The sequence below is a fragment of the Colletotrichum aenigma genome (assembly GCF_013390185.1).
Source record: "Colletotrichum aenigma strain Cg56 chromosome Unknown KSG_Cg56_contig06, whole genome shotgun sequence".
In the NCBI taxonomy this organism is placed as follows: Eukaryota; Fungi; Ascomycota; class Sordariomycetes; order Glomerellales; family Glomerellaceae; genus Colletotrichum; species Colletotrichum aenigma.
This window is the reverse complement of record NW_023500912.1, coordinates 1,450,080-1,463,378: the sequence shown is the minus strand read 5'-3', so window position 1 is coordinate 1,463,378 and position 13,299 is coordinate 1,450,080. Positions and strand designations below refer to the sequence as shown.

At 52.7% G+C, this 13,299-nt stretch overlaps 4 protein-coding genes across 4 annotated transcripts; 2 read left to right on the top strand and 2 right to left on the bottom strand.

Annotated features, from left to right (window-relative positions):
- Positions 1 to 1,334: 1,334 nt before the first annotated feature.
- Positions 1,335 to 3,004, top strand: CGCA056_v009439 (Pantothenate transporter liz1; the record flags this gene model as incomplete). Its single annotated transcript, XM_037324686.1, has 5 exons — positions 1,335 to 1,406; positions 1,458 to 1,508; positions 1,561 to 1,664; positions 1,718 to 2,765; positions 2,837 to 3,004. The coding sequence occupies 5 exons, from the start codon at positions 1,335 to 1,337 to the stop codon at positions 3,002 to 3,004; spliced, it is 1,443 nt and encodes a 480-aa protein (XP_037176910.1).
- Positions 3,005 to 4,227: 1,223 nt separating this feature from the next.
- LAM1-2 (3-hydroxyacyl-CoA dehydrogenase-like protein LAM1) lies at positions 4,228 to 6,055 on the top strand (the record flags this gene model as incomplete). The annotated part of the gene is made up of 2 exons (XM_037324685.1): positions 4,228 to 4,936; positions 4,992 to 6,055. 2 exons carry the CDS (start codon positions 4,228 to 4,230, stop codon positions 6,053 to 6,055), a joined length of 1,773 nt encoding a protein of 590 aa, XP_037176911.1.
- Positions 6,056 to 6,261: 206 nt separating this feature from the next.
- alaS (Alanine--tRNA ligase) lies at positions 6,262 to 7,095 on the bottom strand (the record flags this gene model as incomplete). Its single annotated transcript, XM_037324684.1, has 1 exon — positions 6,262 to 7,095. The coding sequence occupies one exon, from the start codon at positions 7,093 to 7,095 to the stop codon at positions 6,262 to 6,264; it is 834 nt and encodes a 277-aa protein (XP_037177224.1).
- A 4,643-nt stretch (positions 7,096 to 11,738) lies between these two features.
- On the bottom strand, positions 11,739 to 13,199 carry CGCA056_v009436 (uncharacterized protein; the record flags this gene model as incomplete). Its single annotated transcript, XM_037324683.1, has 6 exons — positions 11,739 to 12,145; positions 12,208 to 12,588; positions 12,653 to 12,743; positions 12,800 to 12,904; positions 12,965 to 13,030; positions 13,086 to 13,199. 6 exons carry the CDS (start codon positions 13,197 to 13,199, stop codon positions 11,739 to 11,741), a joined length of 1,164 nt encoding a protein of 387 aa, XP_037176909.1.
- Positions 13,200 to 13,299: the final 100 nt, after the last annotated feature.

The window sequence follows — 13,299 nt, the reverse complement described above, 5'->3', positions numbered from 1 at the left end:
GCTGCATATTTATCGATCACAGGAACGATGGAGATGCGGAGACTCGCATGATGCCTGAAACCCCGTGGGCAAATGTAGGCCGATACAGGTGTCTGGGCGCAGAAGACTGCGGAGGTGGTCGCGCTAAAGATGAGTCCGAAGCCGTCCTTTGGCTGGTTTGCAACCGTCAAAGACCCCGTCAAAGGCGATTTCGTTGAAGAAGCGCGCCAAAGACGGACGGCGGCGTTCGTTGGTTTTCTTGCCGCGAATGGGTGAGTCAATGACGTACCTTGGCGCTACAGGGAAGAGACAAACAGACACCACGGGCGGGAAAGATTTAGGCGTCGTTAGTGCACCGGATGAATACCCCGAGCCGAAAAGGGCTGTTCCAGCGAATATCCCCGCATCTTGTGATGTGTTAAAAAAGGACGTGGTCAAGATGTTTCTCACGGCAGACAAGTCGGTTGAGAGAATCTTGTCTATTCAACGTCCACGGGTAGCAAAGACGCGCTGTATCAAGCGCGAAGTGGGACGCGTCTAGCGATTCCGACTAGCCCTAATTCTCTCAACTCAATTCACGATTGATATCGCCGAGCGCCGATGACTCCAAACTCTGCCCTGAAATAATCGCCAGCCTCAATCGCCCCTCAACCGCGCGTCAAACTGGTCACAGGGCTGAGAAATTTGGGGGTTGGTTGCACCGCGTATCTGGCGTGATTGAGCTTCACACATCGAGAGGCGCAACATCTTCAAGGGCCGCCTCGGACAGGGACCCCGAAAGCCGGGAGGTAAGCTTATCGCTCCTTTCTGGTTGGTGTTGAGACGATCGCACCTTGATGGGAGCAGACTGTGATAACGAGTCTTGGGAGCCTTCACAGTGCCGCAGATTGGCCGAATCACAACGCTTTGCGACGGAGCCGACACGGTCGGCAATCAGAATAACCTCCGACGCGGACAGGCGATAAGACGCTGTGAACAGCGCAAGAAAAGGCCGTTGACAGTCGTCTAAACGGTATTGCTCCCGCCGATAATACTGCCGGGGCATACGTTACGAATTCAGCAAAAGCTGTTCCTAGTTGTAACTGTTGGGCCACCACAGCAAGACCCTGGCCCCCCCTATCGCTTGGCTTTGCTGCCTTATCTTGACCCTATCATCGCGACAACGATAAGTCCAGGGCCCGGTCAAGGGAGCTCTGATAGTGGGAAGGGCGACGTGACTCGGTGAGCTCATAAGAAGCCGAGACTGTTTCTTCGGTATTGCTGCAACCTCTTGAGTGAAGGGAATGCCTGGTTTTCCGACTCCAAACTTCTTCGTAATTGGTCTCTGAGATCAGAGACTCTGGAAAGTCGTCAGGATGGCCCTCGATAAAATTCGCCAGTATTTGCATGTCGAATACCAGCCCGGCGAACGCAAGCTCATCCAGAAGGTGAGTTCGTGTTGATTGCAGACCGTGACGTGCCCGCTGATTGGATCGTAGATTGACTTCTTCATTCTTACATTCTGTTGTCTGAGCTACCTGGTCAACTACGTAAGTCTCACACATCTTCAAGTTGAGGAATTAGTTTCTTACAATAGCGCAGCTTGACCGAACAAACCTGAACAATGCCTACGTCTCTGGTATGAAAGAAGAGCTCGGCTTCGTTGGCGACCAGCTCAACCAGATCAACACCTGCTTCACAGTAGGGTATGTTGTCAACATCGCCCAATTGCTCAGAGCTATTACTGACATCTGCACAGCTATGTCATTGGCCAAATTCCCTCCAACCTCTCTCTTCACTATGTGAAACCGCGGTTCTGGTTCCCGCTCATGATGATCATCTGGGGCGGCTTGACCATGTGCACCGCCAGTGTGCGCAGCCCCAAGGCCATCATGGCTATCAGATTCTTCCAGGGAGTCGCCGAAGCATCAACCTTCGTCGGCACGCACTACATTCTCGGCGCATGGTACACGGAGCGCGAGCTCGGCAAGCGAAGCGGCATCTTCACCGCGTCCGGCCTCGCGGGAACCTTCTTCGGCGGCTTCATCCAGACCGGTATCCACAGCAGCATGGACGGCCTCCACGGACTGAGCGGATGGCGCTGGCTTTTCATCATCGACGGCCTGATGACCATCCCCGTCGCCATCTACGGCTTCATCTTCTTCCCCGACACGCCGCACACGACGAAGGCGTTCTATCTCACCGAGGAAGAGCGCAAGCTGGCTGCGTCGCGCGTGCCCGAGATCCAGGAGAAGTCGCCGCTCACCTTCCGCTTCGCCAAGAAGGTGCTCACGTCGTGGTACTGGTGGGGATTCGTCATGCTTTGGATCATCGCCGGAGAGACTGAGTCTTTCAGCACAAACTCGCTTCTGGGACTGTACATGAAGAGCCACCCGACGAACAAGTACACCATCCCCCAGCTCAACAACTACCCTACGGGTGTCCCGGCTGTCGGTATCGTCTCAACCCTATTCTGGGCAACCCTCACCGATTTCCTGGGCGGAAAGCGATACCTCGTCGCCTACTTCATCGGCCTCACGGGCGTCGTGACCTCAATCATGATCCTCGTTGCCGCCAAGGACCCCACCAGCGCACACTCAACATCCATAGTCTTCGGAGCCTACTATTGGGCTGGTGCCGTGTACGCCTGCCAAGCGACCTTCTTCGCATGGTGCAACGACGCGATGAGATACGAGGAGGGCGTCTTCCGCGGCGTGGTTCTCGCCGGTATGAACCTGGGAAGCAACGCAATCAACGCGTGGTGGAGCATCGTTTTCTACGGCGCATCGATGGCGCCGTGGTTCACCGTAAGTCAATTTCCCACCCGCAGGTGTCAAAAGTCACATGTCATAAGGCCAGGCTAACACGCGAGTTGCAGAGGGGCATGTGGGCCATGATCGCCAGCTCCATTGCTCTGATCGTCTGGACCACCGGACTCACCTATCTGACGCACAAAGAGGATCAGCGGAGAGTTCTGCATGCCCAAGAGGCGGAGGCAGGGTCTGTTACCAAGGGTACGGATGGGAAGGATGATGATAACGTTTAATGATAATAGATGGGATGGGGATTCGGTAGTGGGTGGGGCTTCCTAGAGGCTATCGTCTCATAGCATCATGAAGACAATACAGTTGACAGTATTTGATGCAGAAGGCATCAGAAATATTCATTGAAAAGTATTGTGGCCCAAGACGATTAGCAATGGAGACACGATCAAGTGTCATGCCCTCAAGGTCTGGTTGATCTTCGAGTTGGACGGTTCAGCGTCACTCAAGGCTGTACCACCGTAGACGTGCCAGGAGGAGAGATCATCGAAAGTCGACCATCACAATTATGCCGGGTTGCCCGAGTTTTTCGAAGAATTGACGGGATTCGGCAGAGTCTACCTCCGTCATGTTGGCCCGGGTGTAGAGCGATCCTCGCGCCTTATCATCTCCGTGAATGAACGGTCTCGCCCTGGAGACAGGAATGGCGGGATACGGGCTTGGCTAGCTCATCTTTCGATGCCGAGGCCGGGAGTGGGGGCTCCACCGCATAAGCTCGCGGGTGCCGAGGCCGGATCCATAAGAACGGGCCTGCCCCACCAGATGCCGAGGATGCGGACTTAGCGCGGAATTGTGGCTTTGCCTAGAGCGGTCAAATTCCGCTCAGAGTATCGAGCTGGTTATGAGGGATCAAACATGAGAAACGCTTCAAGACGTCCGACAAAACATGTCCCAAGCTCCCTAACGATAGGGACGCTGCCTAAAATGGTCATTGAACGCAAAGATTTCCGGTTTTATGCTCTCTGAGCCAAGGTGATGATCACTTCGAACGTCCCCAAGTCGCATGCGGAATTGAAGAATTCAGGTGGGCCCGCTAGACGGCGATGCCGACCCCGGTGATCGGCACCAAAATCCCGACAATGGGCCCAAGTCCCAATTTCCCAAACAACTGCGTCATCTGTCTGAACTGTATTCTCGACTCAAGACACGCCACCAACCGCGGTTCCCATGGGAGCTGCCTTTGACCCTGCGTCCGCGCGACCCACGGCATCCAAGATAACGGGACGCCGACCCCGGCTGGCCCGGCACCGTCGGAGAGATGACGAACTTGGCCCGCCGAAAAGTTCGACAGAGGGTTCTAGTCGACTTCCAAGGCATTAGTATAAATGTCTCCCGATTCTTGGCTCTCCCGTTTCATGGAGCACTTCAATATTGAAAAACACTACCGCATCTGGAAACAATTGATACCCTTTGCTCTTTACAACCAAGAATAATCACACTCATATCAATGTCTTCATTACCGTCAAACTACGGCGAGCGCCCGGTCGCGGTGCTCGGCGGAGGCGTCCTCGGTCGCCGTATTGCTACCACCTGGGCATCCGGCGGTTACAACGTCCAAGTCCGCGAACCCGACGTCAAGCAGCACCAGCCCTGCCTGGACTACGTCAAACAGAACGTCGACAGCTACCCGGCATCAGGCACGAAACGCCCCGGCACCGTCCAATGTTTCCAAAACCTCGAGACCGCCGTAAAGAACGCCTGGCTCGTGATCGAGGCCGTACCCGAGAGGATCGAGATCAAGATCGACACATTTGCTGAGCTCGAGGCCAAGGCACCCGCAGACGCCATCCTGACAAGCAACTCGTCCTCGTACCGCTCTTCAGAGATGCTCGACAAGGTCAAGGATGAGACTAAGACGCGCATCATGAACACGCATTACTACATGCCCCCTGGAAACATGGTCGTCGAGCTGATGACCTGCGGGCACACTAACCCTGACATTTTCCCGTTCATGACGGACAGGCAGAAGGAGGTCGGCACGAGGCCGTTTACAGCGAGAAAGGAGTCGACTGGCTTCATCTTCAACCGTCTGTGGGCTGCGATCAAGCGCGAGACTCTGTCTATTCTAGCTGAGGGTGTCTCGAGCCCCGAGGAGATTGATGCTTTGTTCGTTGAGCTTGGCAAGCGTGGTGTGGGACCTTGCGTCATGATGGATGGTAAGCCCACCTCACCCTTGCTATCCCCCGCATGGAATACTAACACTCAATTCAGAGGTTGGTCTCGACACCGTCGCCTTCATCGAAAAGCACTACGTCAAGGAGCGCGGCCTCTCCCCCGAAAATACCGTCGATTTCCTCGAGCGCGAGTACCTTTCCAAGGGCAGACTCGGCACCAAGTCGACCAAGGGCGGTCTCTACCCCCACCTCCCCAAGATCGTCGCCCTCGACCTCGGTCTGGGCCGCTCCAACAACCAAGCAACTTCCGGCCAAGTCATCCAGCTCTCGTCAAAGGGCAAGCTTGAGAAAGTGCTTGTCGACCGCCAGCACGTTCCCGATGGCATCGACATCGACGAGGAGACGAAGCGCATGTTCTGGACTTGCATGGGCACCCCCGGCGAGCAGGACGGTGCTGTCTACTCCGCCAACCTCGACGGAAGCGATGTCCAGTCTTTGTTCGTCTCGGGCGTCATCAACACGCCCAAGCAGCTCGTCGTGGAACCCGAGTCGAGGAAGATTTACTTTAGCGATCGCGAGGGTATGAGAGTGTACCGATCCAACCTCGACGGCAGCGAGCTCGAGACCTTGGTTGCTTCTGGAAACGATCCTGAGGACGTCAAGTCATGGTGTGTCGGCATCTCCGTCGCTCCCAAGCTTGGCAAGTTCTACTGGACTCAGAAGGGCGCACCCAAGTCAGGCCAGGGCCGCATCTTCTGCGCCAACATCGAGATGCCCGAGGGAAAGACTGCCGAGACGAGAGACGACATTGAGTGCTTCCTGGACAAGCTGCCCGAGTGCATTGACATCGAGGTCGACGAGGACACGAACGCCATCTTCTGGACTGACCGCGGTGAGATCCCCAAGGGCAACACCCTCAACAGGGCTCATATCGATCCCAAGACGGGTCTGTTGGCGGCGACTGGTTCTGAGAGGTTCGAGATCCTGGTCAGGCATCTCAACGAGGCCATCGGCGTGAAACTCGACAAGGAGAACGGCCACGTCTACTTCGGTGACCTGGGTGGAAGCATCTACCGCAGCAACTTTGACGGAACGGAGAAGAAGAAGCTGTTCTACGATGAGGACCGGGCCATTTCTGGAATTGCGCTCCTGCGCGACTAGATGTTTCGGGAGGCGACATGCATTACGGCGTTTAATGATAGGCATCGGGGTTGATTAGCGAATTCTTTGCATACCCTAGACATAGACTCCTTAGACTAGAGACGGTTGAGACGCGCCGCGATTCTTCGACTTGTAGACTAATCACACATCAATTGCTTGGAAGCTTCATTTCTATCATGGCTCTATCGTATATATGCATCACTCATCTATGACTGCGCTGGTGCCTCCGCAGCCACCGCATAGCTGACCTTTGACTTGCCCTTGCTCCTCGAAATCTTCCTCACCGTCGTATCGCCACACAAGTCCGTCGTATCGATATGCGTTCCTCCGCAAGGATACACCTCCGCGCCCACAATCTCAACAACCCTGAACTTCTCCCCAGGCGGCGCCAGACTCCTGTCCGGAATCAGCCTTTCCAGTCCGCGCTTCTTGAAGTCCTCCTCGTCCCAAAAGTCGACCTTGACCGGCATCTTCGCATCCAAAAACTCATTGACCTTCTTCTGGATCGAGTCCTTGTGCTTCCCATCAATCAGCCCCTGAAACTCACAATTCGCCGAGTCCGGAAAATGCGACGCCTTCAGCTCATCGAAGCCTTCAACCTCCTTCTCCAGCAGATGCCGCACCGCCGCGCCGAGCACGTGGCCAGCAGTGTGGTACCGTGAGTACAGCAGCCTCTTCTCGACGTCAATCGCCTGCTCCACCTCGTCGCCCTCCTTGAACAACGCGTTCGCGTTATTGAAACGCCCGAAATGCAGCACCTGGCCGTCGCGCACGCCGTCCATGCGCACCGAGTTGACCGAAAATGACGCGCCCGAGGATGTCGACATGGAGCCGACATCGGAGGGCTGGCCGCCGCCTTGGGGGTGGAAGATGGTCTGCTCCGTCACGACGACGTGGTCTTGGTCGCTACCATCTTTGAAGAGCTGGCGGTTGGACTCTTCGAGGTCGGTGAAGGGGCGGATTGCGGTGACGATTGTCTTGAGGGTGTGGAGTTTGGCGTTGTGCTGGAAGGCGAGGTAGGTGCGGGCGGCTGCGGCCATTGTGACTGATGAGGTGCACGGAAATTGCCCTGAGTAAAAGATGGATGGTCTCCGGATTAGAATGTGATGAGTGTTACGCTCTATTTATGAATATCATGAAATTTGGCTTGGTGTTCTGTTTCATTCTAAGGTCTTCCAACCAATTGACATGAAGGGCGCGCCGTAGTTGAGGAAATGTGGTCCGAAGTGAGCTTAAAGTGGGTCTCAAAATTTGCGCCCAGGAACACTGACGCTGGTCATGGACCAATAATTAAGCAATGCGAATACGCGGCTATCTTTGAGTGAGCAGAGATCTTGCTCCATCTCCTACCCAGGGCAAGATAATAACTCACAACGATTTTTTTTGTTTTCGTGGAAGTTCAAATTTGGAATTGGATATCATCAGTGGGTTGCTAGGTCGACAGTCCTGTTGAACAACGGGACACTTCGTTGGATAGCGAGAACGAACTTAACAATGGTTGCGCATGGGACCTAGCAAAAGTGCCTTTCAGGCTGTAGTGAGCACAGAAGTGAGTAACACGAATAACAAAAGTGTGTTGTATTACCAATAGCACCTCCGCAGCTAGCGAGGACAAGTTCACGACCCTTACCTGATGTGACGAGAATAAGGCGCCTGCAAATCTCGTGACTCAAACTTGCTGCTTCATAAATATCCACGGCTCCTATTCTCCTGTGAATCGGAACTGGCGCCAGGTGTCAGCGGGCTCAATTTCGGCGCCGTTGTCTCCAGCCAAGTAGGTCTTGCCGGCCCAACAAGATCGGGCACAATGCACAGTTCAGTACGAAACTTTTGAACACCAGCGATGATCTAAATGTATGAGGCCTCGATAGCTTATCCCGGGTATGATCAAGTCGTATGTGTGTGCGTATACAAGCTCTCTATCGTCTACTGCGTCTTCTTGACCAGGTCCCACTGACCTGGGCGTTCCTCGTGAAGTCCAACCCTAACGGCTCCTCCCTGCACGTTCTCAGAGAAGCATTTCTCTATTTCGGCTCCTTCAACCATGCCCCCGCCATCTTCAAAGATTGAGGCCACTAAGCCGTCGATACTTAATCCACCAGCAACAGCTGCAACGCTCTCTGAGTTAGACGCCAACGCCATGCAGCCCAAAAGAAGTCCAAATATGGCAAAGACAATGTTTAACACAACAATGCCAAGAAGACGAGCACGCGGGACACGTTTGAGAATGGCAGACCGTATCGTCGACTCGGCGAGGTTCGAACGACCCTCGTAAACAGGAGCTAGGATGGATACGGCTACGCGTGAGAACTGCGTACCCCATTCAGAGGCTATTTCAGCAGAGCTATTGCCCATGATTGCTATGTCGGTGCCTTGGGTTATCATGATAGGAGGCGTGCCAGGCGCTGGAATGACGCTGTTGTATAGCCACGCGACAGACCCATTGGCAAGTGTGGTAGAAACATGCGAGAGAGATCCGTTGAATGAGGTATACTTCACGTCATATGTAGCTACTTGGCAGCGCAAAATAAAGACAGCGCCACCATGTACCGGGATTGTTATCTCTGGATCATTGGGAATGTTTGAACTTTTGACTCCAAAGTCAAAGCGGAATGCCACAGCCATGTACCAGCTACTTGGCAGATTATGTCCGGGAGAAACAGAAATATCGCTGCGACCTTCTTGTGAACTGCAATTTTTATATGGCCGGGTGAAGTTGTCATCCAGGAAGTTGGCTCCAAAGACGAGATGCTCATCATTCGCCTTCCATGAGGTTGCGGTCGAGTTGAGCGTTATACTCTGAAGATCACCGTAGAATCCAGAGCTGCAATTATATGGAGTGGCAGCTCCAATAGGAGCGCTCAGCTGACACAACTGGCAGATAGGCTTGCAGAAGGTCTGGACACCAAGGGTACTAGCGGTATATTCCAGCTCGTTCGATATTGAACTGGTAGCTGGGCCAAGAAAGATGAGGCTTGCATCTGATCCATCTGATGCCGGCGTGGTGAAGTTAAACAGGCTATGTTGTGTCGACCTATCGCTGAATACCGATGTAGTTTCTGACGAGTCTTCTAGGCCTTGTCCAGTAACGGCTCGCACGTAAGTGCATGGGTATTCATGGAAGTCGTCGAGCGAAGTGCATCAGCTAGATAAGCCTCGGCTAAATGACTGCTGCACGGCGTCTGAAGTCGAGTTTCTCATATAGAGCACAGCCTAAAATGGGTTTGCATCGTCAGCTATTCCGTACTTTGCATTATGAAGCCCCGTTGACTTACTTCGGTTGTAAAATGGAGCAAAGAATCAATTCCAAAAATTGCCAAGCTGTCGGAGGAAGAGTATCATCAGCCTGACATCCGGAAGCGTTTGGGACGACCAGCAAAGCTTGTCTTACTCACCCGAGGAGTTGAAAAATTATCAGAACGGCACCGGTTGATTTGATCAACGAAGCAAACTTATGCTTGCTTGTCCACCCGTACTTCACGTACTTCCAAAGATGCCCAAGTGAGCCAGTCGACAGACCTGTTAGGAGTACCAGTTGATATGGTGTCGGCAATCGAGCCATTTCGTTTGTGGACGATATTTTGAGTAATGCCTTAGCGGTTCTGAAGAGATAGAGACCCATCACAACACTGGCTAGCCGGGGCGCAACGCTGCTACTCTATGAAGAGACAAAGATCAGCCGAGCAGCAGGAAAGTCTACTATATAGTAGCCTAAAGCAGCAGCATCATCGCTCGTTGAATCAACGGTTTCGATCCAATTCTTGATAAGAATGCCCAGAAGCACAGCTGAAAAGCCAAGCATCGGGAGGCTAGCTAGTGCGGCATAGAAGACGATCCATTTGGCAGCGTCAACGCTTCCCTTTTCGCGAGGCTTGTTGATGAAGGCAACATCTTGATCGTGGTTGTCCTTTGTCGGCCGTAAGTCGGTGGTCTCTCGCTCGTGACGATTCGCTGCCTCGGCAGCTTCGTCTTCTGATATGTCTGATACAGCATAATGCTCGCTGGGCCCAGAGATGAAGTCAACGCCTTGATCGTGGTTGTCTCTTGTCGGCAGTAAGTCGGGGGTCTGTTGCTCTTGACGATTCACTGTCGAGGCAGTCTCGTCTTCTGATATATCGGATACAGCATGATACATACTGGGTAATGCATCGCCTGGGTCTCTTGGGCGTGGACTATCCATGATATGTCTTGATTTGGCGGAAGACGGTAAAAATAGCGAGAAGTCATAGAGCAAAAGAGGTAGAGCTCCATATAGGGGTGGGTTAAATGCCGGGTCAACCACTTCTGACATCTCGTAACGAATGGCGAAGTGTGGGCCAAAAGTGACCAAAAGCTGAGTGCGGCTGGGCTCATGCATTTTTAAGGGCTGCGCCATGGTTTCGGAAGGTCATGACAGGTCGGAAGCCTCGAAGTGTCATTCTGCTTCGCACCCATTTGCTGTTACACTGGCTACTGTAGAAGAAACCGTCAGCCCGATGCAGGGCACTAAGGTGCCTGTAACTCTAGGGTTGAGGTACTACAGAGGGGTATTTTAATGGATGGCAGCAGTCATGGATAATGCCTGCCGATGGATCTGATGAGATCCTGGCTTTATGGGGGCGGAGCTGCATCTTCTGTAGATCATGACATGCCAATAACACCCGGTAGCTGACATGTTTTGTTTTCAGTGATAACCAGTCGTCGCCGATCGGTTATCCGTCAACAACCAATTCTAGTTTCCTTGTCCGTCCAGGAACGAATCGGATTGTCAATGACTCCCGGCTAGCTTCACTTTGGCTGAAAGTGCTTGTTCTACTCTTTCCGCCTCGCTTAGCTTCTGACCACTCTCCCCTCATTGTGTTGCTGACTAGGCGTCATTAGCTCTTGGCTCACAATCAGGCAGCCAATCCGATCCAGATCCCCCCGTCCGTGGTCGCAAGAGACTCACGATCATGCAGCACATCTGCAACCCTTCTCTCGCCTTTCAAAGTCTTTCTGAGTGGTCGCCTAATCAATATCTTCATGTAAAACCACCGCACCTTGCCTCCAGGCTGCTTATTCTTGGACCTAGCCTACCCAATGGATTTACTGAAAGCTGTCTCTGTGTCGATCTTCGCTTACGATAGGCGACTATGAAGACGCCCGTTAGTTATGCCGCCTGGCAACTCAGTCATGCAAACCATTTGCACTCGGGCTCAATGTCCTTGGGAAACTTTGCCCAAGCCCCCAACTTCGACAGGCTATCACGAGCCATCTCTAACATCGATGGCGAAGCTTGGGAAGCAACCGGATTCAAGGACTGTTGACCCTGGAAGAAAAGCTTTGAAAAATAATCGACGGCATGCCACAATAGGCTGAGGTTACATACGGGACAGTGATGGACAACTTTGCGAGGCAAGCCGATGTGCAACGCTTCTTCGCCAACAATCAACAAGCTCGAAGTGCAGGTCAACTAAAAAAGTTGGCAACGGTGGCGGTTCCTTCTCCTGCAGTCTCCGCCATCTTCTCCATGGGGGCCGACTTTACTGCAGCCGAGAGACTCTTCGGAGTCTACTGAGCCATCATCCTGTCAGTGACTGGACAAATGTTGTTCTGGATCATTCTTTTGGTCGAGATATCTGAGTACCGGAAACCAGCCGGGAAGCGTTTGTCACTTTTAGAGACTCCCCTAAACCCCTTTGACAACTCATTAACATTGATGTGACTACTTCTTCTGGTCAAGTCCTTGCCAGGGCAGACGTGCGTTCCCGAGCGAAGCCACGTCCCCCGATTCCTCCGTAATAATGCTGACAGATTGGGTCTTTAGTATGTGCTGGCGGCCGCTGTCATCGGAACTGCGGTCGCCCAAGACCGTGGCTTCGAGGACGCTGTCCCCTTGATATCTACTGTTCTTGGTCCCACTGCGCTCGGAAGAGTTCCAATGTTTATTGTCGCAATTTTCGAGCTGATAAGATGGCGTTAATTGGTTGCTCTTGTACGCTGAATTCCCTCTGCTTGACCGCAGCGCAGTGACGACTTTGGAAACCAGAGGCCGCAATCCCGCTAATGACCCGGCCACCAGGCCCAGGTTGTACTCAATGGCCATCCAATACAAAGAGCTCGCTCCAGCGTCTGTGGAGTAAAATCATTAGCAACTCGCCAACGTCTAGCGAAAGCCAAGTCTTCGAACTTACAAGTTGTGTCTGAGGATCCAGACTTGTAGAACTGTATGCTTTCGAACCTGATGGCGGGCGCGATGCAGGCTACTAAGCCGCTTCCAAAGACCAACAAGAGAGCCGTCTTCTTGGCAGAGCCAATGTGAAGTTTCACCAACGCAGGGAATGGAAGGAGGAATATGATAATGTCACAGGCAAAAAGTGTGGCGGCCTGGTACATGAAGATTCCATAGGTAACATCCGTGGAGAAGCAGTATTTTGCCCTGTCGGGCGACATGAGGAACTCCAGTTGATACGCATATTTGGGCGGGGTGCATTGAAATGCTCCAACGATCGAGCCCGATATCGTGAAGAGCACAAGGAATATCATCAGACCAAGCGTCGTGTGTTGAATATAGGCTAAAAGAGAACATCAGATCAGCAGGAAACAGGAAGAGAAATGTCAGTAAAGCATGGAACCTACGTGTTGGGAACACCCGCCGCAGTAACAAAAGGATGCTGGACTTGACGGCTAGAGAAACAAACAAGTATGTGCAGATGCAGATGTAGTACAACTGAATGTCGTATTAGAAGCAGTCGCAGTTGATAAGCCTTGAAGGGGAATGAATACCAAGAACCACATCTCTAAATGCTCTTGTGAAACATGTTGAATATGTTTCCCGACGCCGTAGTGCACAATAGCCAGCCCAACGCCATTGAACATGGTTACAGAGATCTAGTCCACTCATTAGCACTAGCGGTCTTGAGGGACGGTACCCTTGACAAGATAACTCACCAAACCAACGAGGCAAGCCCAATCGTCAATTCCAAAGGCGTTGATCACATATTTGCGAACGTAAAGCTTTCAGGACACCAACTGTTAGCAGTTTTCATCTTTCCCAGTTTCAATTACATACCCTCGTGCTGCAAACCAAGATTGCCAAAACACCTGTTGATATGATGGTCCCATACGAGACAGCGATCTCATACTTCTCATCAGCGCCAAGCTCCGAACTTGCAGTGTTTGACATCTCGAGGATTCGGGAATCGATGCCCGGGATGAATTGGCTGAGGGGAGCTTGTGGTCAGTGACAGAGCAGCAAGTGCCAAGAGGGGGTTGAAAACACGGAG